The sequence below is a fragment of the Exophiala bonariae genome (genome assembly GCF_035927105.1).
Source record: "Exophiala bonariae strain CCFEE 5792 chromosome Unknown scaffold_28, whole genome shotgun sequence".
Lineage (NCBI taxonomy): Eukaryota > Fungi > Ascomycota > Eurotiomycetes > Chaetothyriales > Herpotrichiellaceae > Exophiala > Exophiala bonariae.
Window position 1 is genome coordinate 218,239 of NW_027042503.1, and position 18,622 is coordinate 236,860.

At 49.9% G+C, this 18,622-nt stretch overlaps 9 protein-coding genes across 9 annotated transcripts; 6 read left to right on the forward strand and 3 right to left on the reverse strand.

The window, feature by feature from the left end:
• Positions 1-407: 407 nt before the first annotated feature.
• LTR84_007201 (uncharacterized protein) lies at positions 408-1,682 on the forward strand (the record flags this gene model as incomplete). Its single annotated transcript, XM_064850754.1, has 1 exon — positions 408-1,682. The coding sequence occupies one exon, from the start codon at positions 408-410 to the stop codon at positions 1,680-1,682; it is 1,275 nt and encodes a 424-aa protein (XP_064702420.1).
• Positions 1,683-1,760: 78 nt separating this feature from the next.
• LTR84_007202 (uncharacterized protein) lies at positions 1,761-2,474 on the reverse strand (the record flags this gene model as incomplete). The annotated part of the gene is made up of 1 exon (XM_064850755.1): positions 1,761-2,474. The coding sequence occupies one exon, from the start codon at positions 2,472-2,474 to the stop codon at positions 1,761-1,763; it is 714 nt and encodes a 237-aa protein (XP_064702421.1).
• Positions 2,475-3,614: 1,140 nt separating this feature from the next.
• On the forward strand, positions 3,615-4,679 carry LTR84_007203 (uncharacterized protein; the record flags this gene model as incomplete). Its single annotated transcript, XM_064850756.1, has 1 exon — positions 3,615-4,679. One exon carries the CDS (start codon positions 3,615-3,617, stop codon positions 4,677-4,679), a length of 1,065 nt encoding a protein of 354 aa, XP_064702422.1.
• Positions 4,680-5,364: 685 nt separating this feature from the next.
• LTR84_007204 (uncharacterized protein) lies at positions 5,365-6,861 on the reverse strand (the record flags this gene model as incomplete). The annotated part of the gene is made up of 3 exons (XM_064850757.1): positions 5,365-6,293; positions 6,324-6,431; positions 6,684-6,861. The coding sequence occupies 3 exons, from the start codon at positions 6,859-6,861 to the stop codon at positions 5,365-5,367; spliced, it is 1,215 nt and encodes a 404-aa protein (XP_064702423.1).
• Positions 6,862-7,107: 246 nt separating this feature from the next.
• LTR84_007205 (uncharacterized protein) lies at positions 7,108-8,347 on the forward strand (the record flags this gene model as incomplete). The annotated part of the gene is made up of 3 exons (XM_064850758.1): positions 7,108-7,369; positions 7,430-7,920; positions 7,988-8,347. 3 exons carry the CDS (start codon positions 7,108-7,110, stop codon positions 8,345-8,347), a joined length of 1,113 nt encoding a protein of 370 aa, XP_064702424.1.
• Positions 8,348-8,882: 535 nt separating this feature from the next.
• Positions 8,883-11,504, reverse strand: LTR84_007206 (uncharacterized protein; the record flags this gene model as incomplete). Its single annotated transcript, XM_064850759.1, has 2 exons — positions 8,883-11,334; positions 11,392-11,504. 2 exons carry the CDS (start codon positions 11,502-11,504, stop codon positions 8,883-8,885), a joined length of 2,565 nt encoding a protein of 854 aa, XP_064702425.1.
• Positions 11,505-12,475: 971 nt separating this feature from the next.
• Positions 12,476-14,706, forward strand: LTR84_007207 (uncharacterized protein; the record flags this gene model as incomplete). The annotated part of the gene is made up of 2 exons (XM_064850760.1): positions 12,476-12,499; positions 12,547-14,706. 2 exons carry the CDS (start codon positions 12,476-12,478, stop codon positions 14,704-14,706), a joined length of 2,184 nt encoding a protein of 727 aa, XP_064702426.1.
• Positions 14,707-15,371: 665 nt separating this feature from the next.
• LTR84_007208 (uncharacterized protein) lies at positions 15,372-15,608 on the forward strand (the record flags this gene model as incomplete). Its single annotated transcript, XM_064850761.1, has 1 exon — positions 15,372-15,608. The coding sequence occupies one exon, from the start codon at positions 15,372-15,374 to the stop codon at positions 15,606-15,608; it is 237 nt and encodes a 78-aa protein (XP_064702427.1).
• Positions 15,609-17,115: 1,507 nt separating this feature from the next.
• Positions 17,116-18,278, forward strand: LTR84_007209 (uncharacterized protein; the record flags this gene model as incomplete). Its single annotated transcript, XM_064850762.1, has 3 exons — positions 17,116-17,205; positions 17,280-17,498; positions 17,577-18,278. The coding sequence occupies 3 exons, from the start codon at positions 17,116-17,118 to the stop codon at positions 18,276-18,278; spliced, it is 1,011 nt and encodes a 336-aa protein (XP_064702428.1).
• Positions 18,279-18,622: the final 344 nt, after the last annotated feature.

Consider the following 18,622-nt stretch of genomic DNA (forward strand, 5'->3'; position numbering starts at 1 on the left):
TTGTCACTGATACACGCAGACGGCCTAGCCTACCACAGGTGCTTGGGCACCCAGACGTTCCCACTGACTACGGTGGAGCTGTGACCAATATGCCGCTCACTCGGGAAGGGTTGAGAGTCAATGGGAGACTAACTTTCCAAGGTACTTGGATGCAACCAGGATCATGCACGAGTTTTAGGACTATAGCGTCCAGCCATTATATCCAACTATTTACTCCTTTCGAAGACGTTGCCTTTCGTTCCAACGAAAGACAGCATATAAGTCTATTGTGAAAGGAGAGGTTGCGTTCAAGCATACACTCCCCATGTGAGAACTCTCAGCCCAGCTGCCTACCGAGACGCCTGTAAAGCAGGCAGCGGCGACTTCACTCCAACGGCTAACTTTTAGATCACTCACTCCAAGGCTCAATGGCTGCTCACCAAAACACAATCACGATAATAGGGTCCTCTCTGACGGGACTCATACTGAGCCTATCCTTGGTACATCATGGACTCTATCATCCATCACAAATCAAACTCTATGACCTTCGAAGACCAGACACGACTGATCCAGCGAGCTCAAGTGGCGTCATCCTCACACCTAATGGTCTGAAGATCCTAGATTCCCTTGGGATCTTGAGTCGCTTTGCACACCAATGCTGGCTCTCCGAGTACCGTACGTACAAAAATGATTGCGATGAGACGGTACGGAAGACCCTCATTGCCAATGAGTATCTCTACGGATACAAGAATCACCGTGTCTGGAGAAGGCTATTATTAAAAGTGCTTCTGGAGAAAGTGAAGGAGACTGGCATCGAAGTCCTCTGGAAGTCAAAATTTGAAGGTGTGGTTCGTGAGGAGGACAATCGTGTCGTATTCAAAGTAAACGGAAGTGAAGAAACCGCTGGCATCTTAGTCGGAGCCGATGGGATCCATTCGAATGTCAGGAAGTATCTGTGCCCCGATGTCAAGCCGGAATATACTGGAGTACTGGGTGTCTTGAGTCACATTCGATGGGACGCGGTAAAATGGCCGTATGAAGACTACGAGCGGGCTTGCACTATTCAAGGGAGGCCTGGAGCGTTGGTTCTGATGCCTGAAGATCGTGCTGGATCGGTGATCATGGTTGCAATGCAGATCAGGATGGAAGAGCAAAGTCGAGAGCGCTGGGATGCGTTGGCCCGCGACAAAGAGTGGCTGTCTCAATACTTCCGAAAGGGATATGATGACTGGGGTGGTACAGCCAGAAGCATCATCGACGCCGTGACAAGTGATCCCAACACCATGTACATGTGGCCATTCATGCGGATGGCACGACTGGATCACTGGTCGTCACTAAAGGGGAGGGTAGTTATCATGGGTGATGCAGCGCATGCTCTACCTCCCAGCTCGGGCCAGGGCATCAACCAGACCTTGGAAGATGTCTACACATTCACAGAGCTTTTGAAAGCACCCAATTGCAAAAGTTGGAAGAAGCGGCTTGACTTCTGGCAAAGACTGCGTCAGGAACGAATCGATGCGGTATTTGATTGGGCAACGAACGCAACGAATGTTCAACGAATGCCACAGGCTGAGAGAGACGAGCTCGTGAGAGAGGGAAAAGCTAAAGATGCGAATGCGACTGAGGGTTTTGACGATATGCGTTGGTTATATCGACCTGATCACGATAGCAAGATCAGCGATTGGCTTGCTTTAGAGAACTAGATATCAGATTTGTTATGCTAGGAGAAGCAACAGCATCATTAATGATATTCTTATGGAAAACCCCAGTCTCAACGCACTCTACTCCTTTTCCACCGCATCAGCCATTTCACCCAACGTCTTGAACTTCCAATCAAAGATCAACTCGTCCTGATTTCCGATTGTTCCATTCCTCTCGATCCACACTGACTTGATCCCCATCTTCTTGGCCGGGCCATGGTCATGAAACTGGCTTTGCGCTGTTTGTAAGACCTCAGCTTTATCGACACCCAACTCCTCCTTCACCGTCTTCAACATGTACTCAAAGTTGCGCAGATCCGGCTTGTAGCTGCCGATTTCTTGTGCGGTGATGATGCGGTCGAACTTAACGGCTCCTAAAGGCCCCGCATTGGTTCTCTCAAACGAGCCCTTGTCAACGTTGGACAATACCACCAGCTTGTAATACTTGTGCAATCGGTTCAAAGCATCCACCGTATCTGGGAATGCGGGCCATTTCCCGACAGAGTTGCCGAAGGTTTCAGCAGCTTCCGTCGAAGCCTTTGGGAGGCCGAATTTTTCAGCCAATCTAGGATAGACTGTCGCTAGTAACTGCGAGTAGGGCATGTCTGGTGTTTTGGTCTGTTGTTCCTTCTCAAGTACATGATATACATCAAGGATCTTCGTGCGTGTCGGCTTGTTGCTTTCATCCAGCTGCGAAAGCAGTGGCTTCAAGGCTTCTAGAATCCCGGTCTCCCAGTCAATGAGAGTTCCGTACACATCAAAGGACAATAAGCGATACTCAGTTAGTTTTGACATGGTGCGAAGTCTCGGTTCTGGTGTTGTTTCTGTTGGCTTTGATGGACTTGGGGTTCCTTCGATCTGAAGCAGGGTTGATTTAATGCCTTGCTTGTATCGATCACTCTTAGTTGTTAGTCCATGGCTGGCATGGCCGTAAGCCAGCTCAGGTGTCTTATATTTTCGTATTTGACGATGACCTGAAAGCGCGTATGCTTATCAATGAATCTCGCGGTTATCACCGGACGACGCATGGATTCTTCATCATATGTACTTAGCCAAGAGAAAGGAATGTGAAGGCCAACTCCCCGACGAGGGCAATGAAGGTGTGCCGCCCTGTGTCGACCCGGGCCGGGTTCGTGCACCCACCAAGCTCATTACGGCGGACTACATGAGGGTCTAGTCGCAGTAGTACGGTAGGGTATCGTGCATTCAGTAGTAGTCCACTCAAATCTGATATGTACTTACTCGTTGTAAAAGCCTCTCATCTACCCCCTTCTCACAGGAAAAGGATGAAATTTAGTAGGATCGCTAGTCAAGTCATATAGATCTATGTCTCTCAGTTTAGAATCTGATCAAGTAAGGTTTAGCCTTGTTCTAACACGATTTAGTTGTGCACAGAATTACCAGTTGTCGAGTTACGTACCTACGAGGAGGTAGGGTTGTCTAAGCCTAGACTAGCACACCCAACCTGGGCCTCACCGGTCGAGGGGGGCCGATATCTTGTTCGTATCCGTATTGGTTTCAAAGGAAGAACGCCGTGTATTTCTCCACGATCTGACCCGAATCAGCTATCGACCGTTGAAATGGAACTGTAAATCCCATACTAGGGCCAAAAGGCTCTTCATTACCGAGTGAACTTAATTTGAAGAATCTATCCTTACATTTAGACGAAATTAGCATCACTTAGACCCGTGCCAGACGAATAGGAGGCCCGAGGGAACCCTGCTTCTAGAGACAACTTAGCCTACTTACGGAGCACGTCTATATACAGGCGTTGGTAGATCTGCTCAATCAGGGGTCGGGCGTCATGAATCACACTGTACATCTTAAGTAATCAGCTATCTACATATTCACCTAGTAGTTACAACAATATTTTGACTGTTGAATCATGGCGGCGGAAAGAAATTTACATCGGTGACACAAACATACCAGTCTCGCATGGCTGTCTTCCTTACACATGCCTGGCGGCTACTAGGCGTAGCTCTAGTGCTACTCCCAGCATTCTTTACTCAAGCACGTTGTGATCTTGATAATCCCAAATGGTTTCAGCCATTGTGCACAAACAACAGTGTACGCGCCAACACGCCGTTTCTAGTCAAATCCATCAACTACACGGAATACGACTCTACCTCAAATCTGGATTTCATTCTTGAACCTTACAATGCGCTCACGGTCTTCCTGGGTAGAAGCACTTTAAGACCAGGCTGCAAGGGGGACTGGTGTGGAGTCATATGCCCCGTGTGCCGCATGATTGAATGTGTTCCGATCGTTCAAGATCCTGAGGCCGCAACCAACGACGGCAAAACTATCATTACCGACTTCCTAGCTGAAATTCCGGCCGATGCAGGTCCGGATGGAGCATATTATAATGTTGCTGTTACTATGTTCAATACGCAGAAGTTTAGGCCTACATCAGATAGTACTGATTACGTGAATTCAACGGTACACGGCGTCAACAACCATGGGGCATTAAATGTCACAGACACGACACCGCAGTCCGGTACGAATAAAGATGGATTCTATAATTTTGAGGTTAACCCTGTCACCGAAAATGTCGAAGAAAGCTGGCCGTCATCTCTCGAGATGGTTCCTTGTCCTGCATACGGATGCGCTAGAGCTTGCGTTAACGAACTATATCCGAAGGACCCCAGTAACCCTGAAAATCTTAAGGCCGTTCAGACTTGCATCGGAGCATGCCCCGGGATGGATACATATCTCAACTACTGTCCAGACCTAGGTGGTAGAGAGCAGGACTTCTCACAGTTTGGTGTCGAAACAGGATTAGGTGACAGTTGGAAGGATTTTGTGCCATCAGGATGTTCCGAGTTCGAGGGCGACGCTTTCCCCCAGGCTGCTGCAAGCTTCAGTGCGACAGCAATGGTTGCTTCAAGCACTTCAACGTCACGAGGCAAGTCTCTAGGAGCAGAGGTGTCCTGGTCTGGCTCACGACTGCAAAGGTTGGCATTGCCGCTTGTGTTGGGTCTGCTGCTGCCACAGGTATGATATTGGGCCTTTTCATGTTCAAATATACAACAACAGATTTGAAAACTGTTTGAACGTTTCCATGGTTGCTAGGCTGAGTGTTGATCTTGATTAGTGTTCGCCACATCGGCGCTCTATATTCATACCTTGATGTACCTTTAGTGAGCTCTGGACGCGCAACTCCTCAGAGCGACTCTTCGTATTGATCGCCACCGTTGACATCTTGAAACCTGACTACGATGTTCATCGATCGATGAGCATTTCTCTCCATACTAAGGTATCATGCAAAGCGCATATTGCCTATGTCTGCAACCATTACGATGTGGAATCTGACCTCAGGAAGAGTAGAGTTTGGTGCCTAAGGGCGGGGTAAAATATTGTCATTTTTGACTTTGTCAAAGGGCTGGACCAGCTCATGCCGGGTAGCGGATACCCGGTCGAATATTAGTAAACCAACCCTCATTTCTTGTCTGCCAGCATTGTTTACCATGGTCAATACCAGCTTTGGTCCGGAGTATGAGGAGGGTCCCCGGTGGATAAGACCTCGTAGAAGGCGAGACTCGTGGTTTACTGATATCATCCAAGCCGCTGTGCTTGAAGGACGACTTCCACAGCGTGGACGTGATAATTTGGCGATGATGTGCGAGTCCCATGGAAGATTCCCATGGAGCACTGAAGATTATCGGGCCACCTTGTAGCAGCTGGATCACTCGTTGACACCCAACCCAAACATATCAACACTATTCCCCCAAGCAGCAGCAACAACCTCTTCTAGCGGAATGCCCTTGACACCCGCGACTACCCTAGCTACCCTCTCGATTACACAACTTTCATTCCTACCTTTGACCATCTGCCCCCTAACAAACTTCCCGGGCTTGCGACTCATCGGTAATGGCGGTGCATCACTCAGATACTCTATCACCGGTCCACTCCCGGGTATCTCGCACCAAGGCGCATCCGTCTCCAATTGTAGTTTATCCAGAGGTATAGCGCGGACCATGTCGAGGTGTTCGGCGGTCTTGAAGCTTACGCCGTTGACGCTGATGCCGAAACCGAGGTCGACCAGACCGAGCATCTCCTCTTTCGTCCCGACGAAGGAGTGGATGATGCCTCCCTGTGGCAGTTTGGACATGTAGGGTCGGATGAGATCGACAAAATCCTGGTATGCGTCTCGGACGTGGAGGAACAGTGGAAGATCGAATGTCGTCGCAATTTCCAGCTGGTCCAGGAAAGCGCGTTGCTGAACGTCCTTCCCAGCTCGCTCGAGATAGAAGTAATCCAGACCGATCTCGCCGAAGGCCACAAGTGGTGATTTTTCCATGGGCATCAGCAACTTCATCAAGTGCACGAGCTCTTGCAGGCTGGTCGTACCATCATATAGCTCAGCAGCATGGTAGGGATGGACTCCAATCGTCATGTAGCAAGTTTTCGGCCAGCGAGTACAGACCTCGAGATTCTGTCGCGCTCCTTGCATCGTCATGGTTGTCAGCATGATCTTGGAGCAACCAACCGCTTCGGCGCGCTTGATAACTTCGTCAAAGTCTTCATCGTGCTGTTTCTTACCACGATAGATACCTTGAAATTCGTTGGCCGTGTATGTGACTGCAATCTTTGGCCTTGCTTTCAGCCTCTGGACTGTTTACCAACCCGTCGTAGATTACTTACGTCTGCGAAACGATACTCGTGGCCGTTTTGAGTTGTCATCAGACCAGTCTGGGGTGCTTCCAATGATAGAATCACAGAGCTGGCTGATGGCGGCCTCGAACTTGCCCACTATAAATCACAAGAGGGTTTGTAGGTGCGCAAGAGGGTTGTGCTTTTTCAAAATCGTTGATACGATATGTGCAAAGCCTTCAAATGATACCACCATCAAGGTACATAGTCATCCCATTACCTCTGGCCTTGGGTACAGGCATTCATGACTCAACTGCCATACCCATTAAGAGCATCCAAAGACATCTCCATGACTCGCGAAAGAACAAGACCTCGGGCAAAAGTTTCCAGAGTTGTGAGGTCTAAACTCACCTATCACAGGTCTCCGGAGTAAGCCAAGCCCGATAATTCGAGCCCGGACTGACCTTCTCCGGGCATTGACCTGCTGCGTAACGTCTAATCCTTCCATATTGCACGCTTCATCATGGAATGGAGTCCGATATGCCGGTTCCAGAACGACATTCGACGTCGTAGGTGCACAGCCGAACATGGCGAAGACCGGATCGTCACCTTGAGATTTGCGGCGTATTTTCCGAGAGGTAAGGATGGAGGGTAGATATAAAGCATCTGGATATGTCTGAGATTTGTTTGTTCTTTGTGTAAAGCAACAACCGTCAAAACCACCTGAGCTCGAAATCCGTGCCCTTTGAAGCCACTCCAGCTATCGATAGCATTCATCTAAGAGAGTGAATCAATAAATATACATACACAGATAAACAACTTTCACCCATCCAGAATGTCACCAGTCGCCGTTCCAACATCGCGAAACTACAGCATTGCGACGATCCCTGCCGACGGGATCGGACCAGAAGTGATCGAAGCGGGCGTCGAGGTATTGAAAACGCTTTGCGCCGCATCAGGGGACTTCAATCTCGAGTTCGAGGACTACGACTGGAGCTCCGAGACGTACAAGAGGACAGGCCAGTATATCCCTGAGGGAGGACTGGAGAGTCTCAAGAAACATGACGCGATCTTGTTCGGCGCCGTTGGTGCCCCTGGTAAGTGACAAGTCTCCTTGACTTCGATCTCCCCCGATTGTATGCTGATAACGGCAATAGACGTCCCAGACCACATCTCCCTCTGGGGCCTTCGTCTAGCAATCTGCCAGCCATTCCAACAATATGCCAATGTGCGACCGACCAAGATCTTCCGAGGCACGCAATCGCCTCTCCGCAACGCCACTCCAGGTTCCTTGGACTGGGTCATCATCCGCGAGAACAGCGAGGGCGAGTACGCAGGGCACGGAGGGCGGTCGCACAAAGGCCAGGCATGGGAGACAGCCACCGAAGTATCTATCTTCACGCGCCACGCCGTTGAGCGCATCATTCGCTTCGCGTTCGAAGTCGCACAGAAGCGGCCCAGGAAACATCTCACCGTCGTAACCAAGAGTAATGCCCAAAGAAACGGCATGGTGCTATGGGATGAAATCGCGGCTGAGATTGCCACCGAGTTTAAGGATGTCACAGTCGAAAAGATGCTCGTCGATGCCATGACATGTCGGATGGTGTTGAAGCCCGAGAGCTTGGATACTATTGTGGCGACGAATCTGGTATGTGCGAACTTTCTCCTGTCCCTGTCTGACATTTCAGCTCCTAGTTATTAACTCTGCACTACAGCATGCCGACATTCTTTCCGATCTTGCAGCCGCACTCGCAGGTAGCATTGGAATTGCACCAACTTCGAACCTCGACCCCACCCGACAGAACCCCAGTATGTTCGAGCCAATCCACGGATCAGCATTCGACATCACAGGGCAAGGTATCTCCAATCCAGTCGCGACCTTCTGGACCGCGGCGGAGATGCTGGCGTGGTTAGGCGAGGATGCCGCTGCCCAACGTCTACTCGAGTGTGTCGAGCGCGTCTGCGAAAGTGGTGTTGTCACAAAAGACCTAGGCGGAAATGCGAAGACGGCCGATGTGACCCGTGCGGTGTGTGAGGAGATCCAGGCGAGTTATCAGGCCAAGAAGGCTTCGTAGGTGGCGATTTTGACGATATGCCGCAAAAATTTGTACTTCGAGCCTCTTCCTTGTTATATATAGCGTTGTTTTAGATCGGCCAGGTTAGGAAATTACACTTACTCTGTTCTTCTTCAACCTCATGCCCGTAACGGGCGACGTTTAATTTGGCGTTTCCGACGGCAACACGCGGAAAGCAAACATAGACTGTCGGCACAGGGACAACTCGAATATAGATAAACGATACAGGTTGTCCATGAACATAAACACAAACTCGTTGTTTGGAGGCCCGGATAGATCTGGTGCAGTGCCGGTACGGATCCAAGGAGCGGCAAAGCTGAAGGTAGATGGGATATCCAATGCAATCACGTAGGTGGGTGTAGAACAGGTTCCAATTCCAATACTATACACCAATACTCGGGAGACGATCCAGGATGTTTCTCGGCTTGGCTATAATGGGGGTCACCAACACGAATGTAGGCACTCTGCCAATACTTCCAATATGGACCAACATATCACGTAAATTCCAATGTCCATCTGTTGGCCAGCTCACAAGTTATCCTCGCTTCTCCCAAGCCCTGACCATAGCTCTTTGCTTGAGCTCATTTTCTTGCATTTCCAAACGAGTCAGTGATCTGCGAACCAAGTCTTGTTCGAAGCGAATCTCAGCCAACTGTGCTTTGGCCCAGGTCTTGTGGCGCTGACAATTCTTGACTATGCAGACTCCGCCTTTCTTGAGGGATTTCTTGTCCTCTTCATCATCATCTTCGGTTGTATGATCTGGGTCTGTGTGGGTAGTAATGATGCCATTGGACTGTTTAGCGGGCATGAAGTCGTTCTCGTCCGGGGGTCCGATTCTGGCTTTGGAACCGGCATCCAGTACATCTTTCCCTCCTCGGTCATGATACCATCGGCCGAATTCTTCATCGCTCCATGCGAGGCGTGGATCGAAACCACAGAAGTCTTTGCCTTTCGGATTCGACTTCTTGACTTCATCTGTGATATTGGCAGAGCGAACTTTGATAAGGTCAAGGAGAACTTCCCTTGCACCAAGCAAGTCATTTCGAGCATTCAATTGCTGTGCTTGTGCTTTTATACTGGTCATTTTGGCCGTCTCAAGCTCATCAAAGTCGAATTCGATCGTATTACCATCCACCATGTCGTCATCTCTGGGAGGGGTGTCCGGCCTTTTGCCCAAATCTCTCCATGAATCAATGGTCTTGCATTTCTCGGCTAGGGCTTTGACTTCAGCAGCCCTCAAAGCACCTGCACGGTTTGGAAGCTCATCATCGTCGAGACTACTGTCAGTCTCATAGTCCGTTTTTTCATCTTCACTATATGCTGGAGTAGCAAGGCGGCTCTCATCATTCAAAACATCCGCGATATCGCCGTTTGACAATGGGATGATAGATTTTGGAACATTATGGCGAAGCTCTGTCTTTGCAAGTTTCCTTCGCATCTTTTTAGGTTTTGTGCTCTCGATGATCTGTTGACCATCTTTGCTTGCCTCCGCGGTAGGATCACTTCGTTGAACCAACTCAACAAAGAACATCCTCCCACAAGCATCAGAACAATACTTGCTTGGGGGATCTTGCATGACCCGTGCCGGTTTGCGACAATCCCTCCTTCGACACATACGTTTCCACGTGGTATGAAGGCCAGGTTTCATGCAAGTGGGACATATGTATTTGTCAATCAAGTCCCCGTCCCGCTCCCTGATGTTCACGCAGTTGCCATGATACCATTCTTCACATCCTCCATCACAAGCGATCATCCATGTATGGTTGTCACCCTTGCGGCAAATACAGAAGATCTCACCATCGTCATTTGAGCTTCCAGAGGTGCCCGCCACCGAGGCCGAACGCGAACGAGATCGGGAAGCGACCGAGGCTGCTCGCGAGGATGTCGGAGTTCCTGACAGTTTCGGGCTGGAGGCGGACTTTTGATTTCGCAGTTTCGAACTCGGTAGCGTTTTGAGTTGAGTAGACGGAGTAACACTTGGAGATCGAGCGATGGATCTGGCGTAAGATGGACTGGGCTCAGACTCTGTGAGTTTTGTTCGTTTGTGCGAGGAAGGAGAAGGCTTGGCTTTGGCGAGACCTTTTTTGTTGAAGGGTGCTGGAGAAGGCTTTGATGAGTCGATCGGCGCGGGTCGCTTTTTGCCCGCGACAGGAGCAGGACTGGCGAATGGTTCGGTGGAGGAGGCCCTAGAGCCTGCGATGGAGGGCTCCTTCTTCAGAGTCGAGACCGTAGGTGCCGGAGGGGGAGACTTTGGCAGGGCTGATGGATGATACTTGTCATCTGGCTGGTGGGTCTTTGCGGGTGATGGAACTTGTTGGTCGGTAAGCTGATGGTCGTGAGTCTTTGGGTCGGAGTTCTCATGATCATGATCAGCCGTGTGCTCAGACTGGTCTGGGACGGACGGTTTCGCGGGAGGAGAAGGAGGACCTCTGGCGATGATGTCTTCGAGAGGCTCAGATGGCTCGCCGGTTACTGGATCAACTACAATTTCCAGACTGCGCACAGGTTCCCAGGTTTTTGTGTTGTGTATTTTTGATATATGGTCGCGAACCGATCTCCGGCGGGTGAAGAGCTTGTTACAAAGGTAGCAGAGATATCTTCGATCGGTGTGTTGGCCTTCGTTCTTCGAGGAGTGAACAGAGGACTTGGGCCCAGATTGCGAGTCTTCCTTTTTGGGTTTTGGAGGATTCTTGGGACGTGATTTCGGGTTAGATGGTTTGGGCGAAGGCTTGAGAGAAGTAACAGGAGGTTGTTCTTCATCCAACGGAGGATAGCTGGTGTCTGTTTGTTCTTGTTTGACGTGTGTTGAGTCTGTCATATTGAGATCTCCATTGTGATCGTGGGTCTCTTCCAGGGCTGTTGCAGCAGACTGAGCAATGGCGGCGAGAGCGTCATGAGTAATTGAGGCTTCGTTGTCGACCTGGAAGAGTTCAGGAGCGAAGAAGTTGGGAGAGCTGGGGTCAGGGTGAGTGGGATCCATGTCCATGCTGAATATTGGAGTGTCAGAGGAGGATTCTGGGCGATATGGGGTTTTGGAAACTCACAGGGTGGTAGATGAGGTGACGGCAGTGGTAGTAGTGACAGTTGAAGGGTCTGCGCTTGGTGAGGAAGTTGTGAGACGGGGTGCAGGATTCAATAGGTGGTCAAGGGTCGGCATGGTGAGGGTCAAAGAGGGCAATGCAGGAGACGAAAGCGCGCAGTGTAGCGTGTGATTCAGAAGTGTAGACGAAACGGCGATGAAAAGGGCATGGTGAGAGAGATGATGAACAATCCTGCGGCGACAGCACGGGAGAGAATGAAGAAATTGAGCGTCTGGATCTGATGGGGATGGGGATCAAGATGAAATGAAGATGCGAGTGCAGGTGAGGAAGGAAGATGGAAGACTGCGCCGCGCCTATTTTCGTGACGTGTGGGAAGACGCGACCGGAATTGTAAGTCCAATTTAGCGTTGGGGAGAAAACAGCGCCTATTCGTAGCGCCACTGTTGGTAATCGTGCAGGGGTGATCTAAATCTTTTGCTGGGAGAGGAAAACCTGTATGAAGATGAAATATCACGTGCAATGAGGAAGATTGTATTTCCGGGTCCGTCCCTAGCTTGCAAATGCAAGCGGTTCCCTTGTTGTTTGTCGGAGTTCGTCGCCCTTCCCGTTTCCAGTTTCACGTTCTTGGGGTCTGATTGGGGCTGTCCCGAGGAACTCCCCTCGCCGAAGTTGCCCACTGCACCCCCATCTTCAGGTGCCGAGGGTGACTTTGATCTTGTTGGATATCATGATTCACAGATGATAAGACGTCATTTACAAACAACTTGAACTTACGGGGTGCCTACGATTAATGGGTACCTAGGTACCTAGATATATACAGAAGTACTTACTTCAGCACTTCAAATTGTTGTTCTCGACACTCATACATTCAATCTACTCCGAGATACCCGGACCGAGCATCTTCAACAGTAGCCGCTCATTACTGTCTCAGCCTGACTCACTCACATGTCCTACTCCCTTCCTCGACACCTCGACACCTCAACACCTCGACTTCTTGACCTCTTGACTTCATCCTCTCCCTTCCTATGTCACTATGCCTACATTGGTCTTACACCTTTGGTCTATATAACAACACGCACTGTATCCCATGCCGCCTGCAAACTCTCCATCTGTAAGCCTTAGTCTCACCTCAATATATCTCATTCTAACGCTTCACAGCATACTCGTCCATCCACTCCTTCCAATCCTATCAATCCCTCTTCAACTTCCTCCTCTTACCTGCACCAACTTGAGGCTGCCATTTCCACCCCTGTCCCTGATCTCGCCTCAACTCTCAACCTCACTCCTCGACCTTTACCGCCCCCAGCTGCCCTCCAACATTATGGCCTGCCTGAAATCCCGTCCATTATCCAACCCGACCTAGATTTGACCATGGACACACAATTACCCCCAAACAACCATCTCTCTGATGACAGCGATGACGACCTTGGGGGATCAAGCACCGCTGCCGCCAATGTTGATCCAGCCGCTCGAAGAGATCTACTACGCCTCGAAAGGGCCTTGCAGAATTATCGTACCGCTCGCTCTGCCTTGCGAGCTGGCCGTTCCTCAGACTACCCCCCGGTCCCTACCGCCAGCGCTCTGAGAGCCTGGTGGCATGAGGAAACACCCGACTCGGAGAATGGCATCGGGACAAGGCCCTGGCTACCTCCCTTATCCTTTCCTAATAGCACAAGCACTCGACCCCATCGAGACCCCTCTCAACGACTTCAATATGCTCGACTCTATGCTGAACGGGAACGAGAACGACGCCATAGCGAGAGCCCCTCCCTATCTTCCCATCTGACCACTCGCAAAGAACGCCAGCGCTCAGAAGCCTTCATCCGTGTCCGGAACCTCATCCGTTATCTTTCTCAATTGCGACATACCGGTGTTCAAGGTGGTCTGGATTTGGCTCGTGATTTAGGCTTGGACTCCCTCTATGAATTTGAAGAGGCCAACTCTCCTAGTGACCTTCCGATGCATATCAACAGTCTCCCAGTTCCCCAGTACTCTTCATGGTTGCAACCTGGAATGGTTTGGCATGGCTTGCAATCCACAGATCGAGAACCGTTGCGATCCGCTTCATTCGTGGGATCCGGTGCCCGGAGAGAGAGGCAGCGAGATATACTCCGCAGATCACTCCATCGGAGGAGAGCTCTTGCTCTTCCGCCCAACTCTCTTCTTGATGAATCTGATCAACTAGCCACTGGTGATTCCCTATTGGACCCTTCAGATCGATGGCTTTCGGATCTTCGTCAGAGCACTGATGGGCGCTGGGCTTTCGCGTCCAGATCCAGTTCCTCTACATCTTCACCACAAGTCCAGGATCATCCTACCTCAGATCACTGGCCAGTCAGCGTAACAATCCATTCAGTAGATTACAATTCAATGACCCTGACCGGCACCATGTCCGCCAGTCATATTCCCGATAAACCCTCATCTCTTCACCATGCAGGATCTGGTCACCCAGAAGCCAACACTAGCATGTCTTCGTTCTTCACAGGCGAAATCATTGATTTTCGTCATCAGCCACTCGAGACTGAGCGTGAAGGTCGGAACTACAGCGTTGGTGGCTTAGACGTGGATGCTCGTTATTGGGCTCGGCTTGGTCCCTTCAGGGAAGAGATTCATAAAGTCAGGTATCTACGTGGTAAATCTCGAAGTGAGTATTATCATGATAGCCGTTTATGGGATGCCTTTCGCAAAGCTGCCGCCGCCGAGAACGAGAACAAAGATCTCTCCCTGGAGTTTTATCCTTCTCCTTCACCTACAGATGCAGAACCACATGTGCAGCCCGGTGAAATAGATTCCACTCAGAACAAAGATACCGAAGACGATGAGATTATGTCACGCAGCCTTGGAAGTGCAAGATGGATTGAAGAGAAACTGGGCCGAGAGTGGATTTTGATGCGTTGGAAAGAGCGTTGTTTCGTTACCCCAACCTCATCCACATCCTTGTCGACATCACATCCAGACAACACAAGAACAATTTTGACGACCACATCTGGCCCGGAAGGGACTGGTAATGGTACCAATTCCAATGGAAGTACCTCCTGGGGTTTGACCATTTCTGGGTTCTATTACATCGCATTGAACCGACTCACAGGTGAAATCGACGGGTTATATTATGATCCGGGTTCACAGCCCTTCCAGGCATTGAGAATGGTCCCAGAAGGTACCTCGAAGCGGAACCTTGTCACGCCCACCAATGCTGGAATTCCTGAAGATTTCTCCAGGCGCGACCTCCACGCTGAAACAAGCTGTGGATGTGGTGATGAGCAGTGTACGAACCGACCTGGATTAAAAAAATGGTTCCCCTCGCTAGAATTTCGGTGACAAATATTGTGATAGGCCAGATGTTTGATTACAGGCTTTCCCTTGGATTCTGTTATGGTTTAAATCTAGGAAATGAGATGGAACGGGATCGTCTCTTGGTCGGAGGAGTTGAGCCACTGTCTGGTACCAGCCCTAGCTATCCTCCCTAGAAATCCCAATATACAACCATGCCTAACGAGGATCATCTGTCTACGTGTCCGCTGCTGCGTGTATTCTGCACTAGCATGCACGCTTGTTTGATGAGAGAACAATAGCAGATTCACATCTGAATTTCCGTTGATGGAGAGCTGTGAATACTCGCGTCATCAGATCTTCTAACAGGCTATTGTAGTGCCGTGTTCAAGGTTTCGCACTGATTGAATTTTCAGCTTGGAGCATCAAACGGCTTTACAATGGAGGTTTCTTATATTCAGCTTGAAGATTGGCGACACATAGCTGCCCCGGTACCCTAAACGATGACAATCAGAAAGACAGTATTCCGTCCGCTCCTTCCAGCACTTGGTTCACATATAAAAGTCACGAGCCTTCCCCACTGGCCTTCCACATTTCAACTTGTCTCCCCAATTCACTCTGCCAACTCGTCTTCATCTTCAGCTCAAAAGCAAGAAAGCTTTTGAGTTCCAAAGCCCCATATTATCAACATCTCCACAACCCGCTCAGCAACAATGCCTTCAGGTCAAAGCGCCCAAGATCAAGGCAGCGACAAATCCAGCTCCAGAAACACCAACACTCAAGCCGATACGACCAGTCAAATGTCATTCAACCAGATGGTCAAGAACGCCGGGTTTCGCAATTTTGATCACTTCATGCAATCCTATGGTCTCAAAATGCATGATCATGATGATATCCAGGAGGGTAAAGCAATTTTGAATGCCTTATACCGGCGCGATGCTAGAAAATGAAGGTCCTCGGGTTTTTGATCCAGGTAGTGCCGTCTCTCGAAGCATACACCTCCGGCCAGGGAGCTAATTCGAATTACAGCAGCCAGTCGTGCAACAGGTGTCCAGATTTTCGAAGCTGCGCATCAAGTATCATCACGCTGCCATATTCGCTTTACGAGATGGCATCCTTGATGGGAGTGTGCTTCACTAGCTCACCTGAGTTCATTGGTGGTGTGCTAATGGTAATTCAGCCAAAGACGGTTATGTTCATATTGTTTGCCGAAAGCACATTCCTTATGACTCCACCATCGTCCGCTTGAGGTCATCCACTGCGACCATGGACTCGAGATGATCAGTAGGGTGGCAAATGCTTCCTGCTACTTTCAACCCATATTTCTTCCCCTCTAGCAGCTTAATGTCAGAAATTCATTCACAATGACTGATCCCTAGCCATGATATCAATCCTCGTCATGGAATCTCTCTACCTGTGCTAGACTGAAGTGCATTTTCATCTGGTCTTTGAGAGCCTTCCCGAACCTAGAAGCCCGAGTCTCTTCAATCATGGGTGTGAGAAAGCCTTGTCGTCCGAGTAATCAATCTCTCCCGACTTTTCGACCTCAACGCTCAACAGAATCCCCCGAAACAGCCCAGAATCTCATTCGTTCGATCATGACGCCAATAACATCCATAGCGGGTTTGATGAAGGCGTCCAGACCTAGCACTGGCGCACCATCAACCACTCACACTCATCCGCCGCTCTAACCGACACCTGTTCATTTCTTGTCTTCATCCATTCAGGATCGAAAGTTTTCGTAGCACTTCTCCACTCATGCAGGAATCTGGAGTTTACAATTTGTTGAGAAAAGGCGGCAGGTCGGTGAGAGGGGATCGGGCAGTGCTAGAGGGTATTTGCGGTGATGATTAGTGAACAAAACCGCTGGGTTTGATCTCAGTGGCCCACATTCGCTCGAGGCAAGCACTGAATATGGCCAGTAGAGACGCTTTCGACTAATCGCATTTTGCTGTGGTATGGAGAACTGAAGGAAATCTCAAACACGAAAATGATCTAGTTGAAAGGATGGAAGGCCTCAACAAGGTCGACTTTGTTATATAAAGATGGCGGTACCAACACCACTAACTACAACGCTTCAACACTCACAAATTCACTACCTACGTGCTTCTCACCTTCAATTTGATACAATCACAACCTCGTACCATGGCGGACACTACCATCTCAAATGGAGCTCCCGGAAGTAAGATCTGGGAGCCTCTTCACGTGGGCAGAATGCAGCTGGCACATCGAGTCATTATGTCGCCCTTGACTCGAGCCCGATGCCCAGCTGGGATACCCACGGACCTGGTTCGCGAGTACTACTGTCAGCGGGTGACGAAAGGGGGCTTGATAGTCTCCGAGGGAATACACACTTCTCTCATGGTATGCTCATTCTGCCTCCCCCATGTCTGTGAAAGTAATGAGGCTGACTCTTGTGCGACCTCTCAGGCAGGAAACTACACTGATATCCCCTCAATGTATTCACCTGAACATATTCGTGCATGGAAGAAGATCACAGAGGCCGTCCACGCGGAAGGCGGATACATTTTCGCTCAGATGTGGCATGTAAGTAGGAGAATGAAGGCTGCCTTTCTTCCGCATTCTATGAAGATGATTCTGAGTCCTGACCTGTTCATCAGACTGGCCGTCTTGCCGTATCTGCCTGTCTAGGCGGTCGTAAACCACTGGGAGCATCGTCCCTCAAGCTGGAAAACTGGAAGCAGCGGTTCACTCCAGTCGGATACGTGCCGACAGAAGAACCTAAAGAGATGACTCTGGAAGACATTCAAGACACCATTGCCGATTTCGTTCATGCCTCAAAATGTGCAATCGAGGCTGGTTTTGATGGGGTGGAACTGGTAAGTTTTATTCGTCCTGTCGGGACGAACTTCTCAGCTTGCTCGTCGATCAGTAACTGACATTGTCAACACTTAAAGCAAGGAGGAAACGGTTATCTTCTCGAACAATTCCTCAACCCAAAAGTCAATAACAGCCGAAAAGACAGATACGGCGGTCAACGTATTGCGAATCGCGCCCGTCTCACACTCGAGCTCCTCGAAGCCGTATCGGCAGCGGTTGGCGCCGATCGTGTCGCAATCCGCATCTCTCCGTTCAACTATTTCCAGATGCCAGAAACGCATCCCGACCCGGTAGCTGACTTCTCATGGCTGCTGGAGAAGATTGACCAGATGGGTCTGGCATTCGTTGAAATCATGCAGCCGCGAGCGGAGATGATCATATCTGCTTCTGCACGTCTGGAACTGGTAAAAGAAGCAGCTAGGGCTAGAGGCGTTCCTGAAGATCAGCTTGACTGGGAGGTATCCCTGCAGCCATTCCGCAAGGCGCTGAAGCAAACCGTCTTGTTCTCGAGTGGAGCGTTCGATGGCGAGAACTGGATCGAACCGATCGAGTCCAACGTCCTTGATGGCGTTGTCTTCGGTCGTCAGTTCATCAGTAACCCCGATTTGGTCGAGAGGTTGCGTAACAACTGGAAACTGTCGCCTTGGAATATGCAGACTTTCTATACCCCTGGTCCGGTTGGGTATGTGGACTATCCGACGTACAGTGTGAAGAATGGGGAGGGGTTAAATGGTACTGATGAGCCTGTCGAGGTGCCCTTGCAGACGCTGAAGCTTTAGTGGACGCCGTGTTGCGCACCGTTCAAGGCAATAGATTAGTTCTCTACTCCTTATGTATCAGCACAGGGTCGATCACATCCTCTAATTTCTTCGGATTATGGAAGAAAATGTGTCTTGGCAAATATTTGTTCAGAGGAGCTACTGGGCTGCCAATTTGACACTCATATTCTTCACATGCACACTCCAGTCAACCATTTCTCCCTTCCCTCGTGGCTCCCCTTCAGCTCTGTCAGAGTCTTCAATCGCACTAATCTCTGATAGAACTTGCCGAAGGCGCCGTCCTGGGATGAGGTTATCGATTCCATCATCACTCGGCGTGCCTATGGTGCTATGATTATCGACTT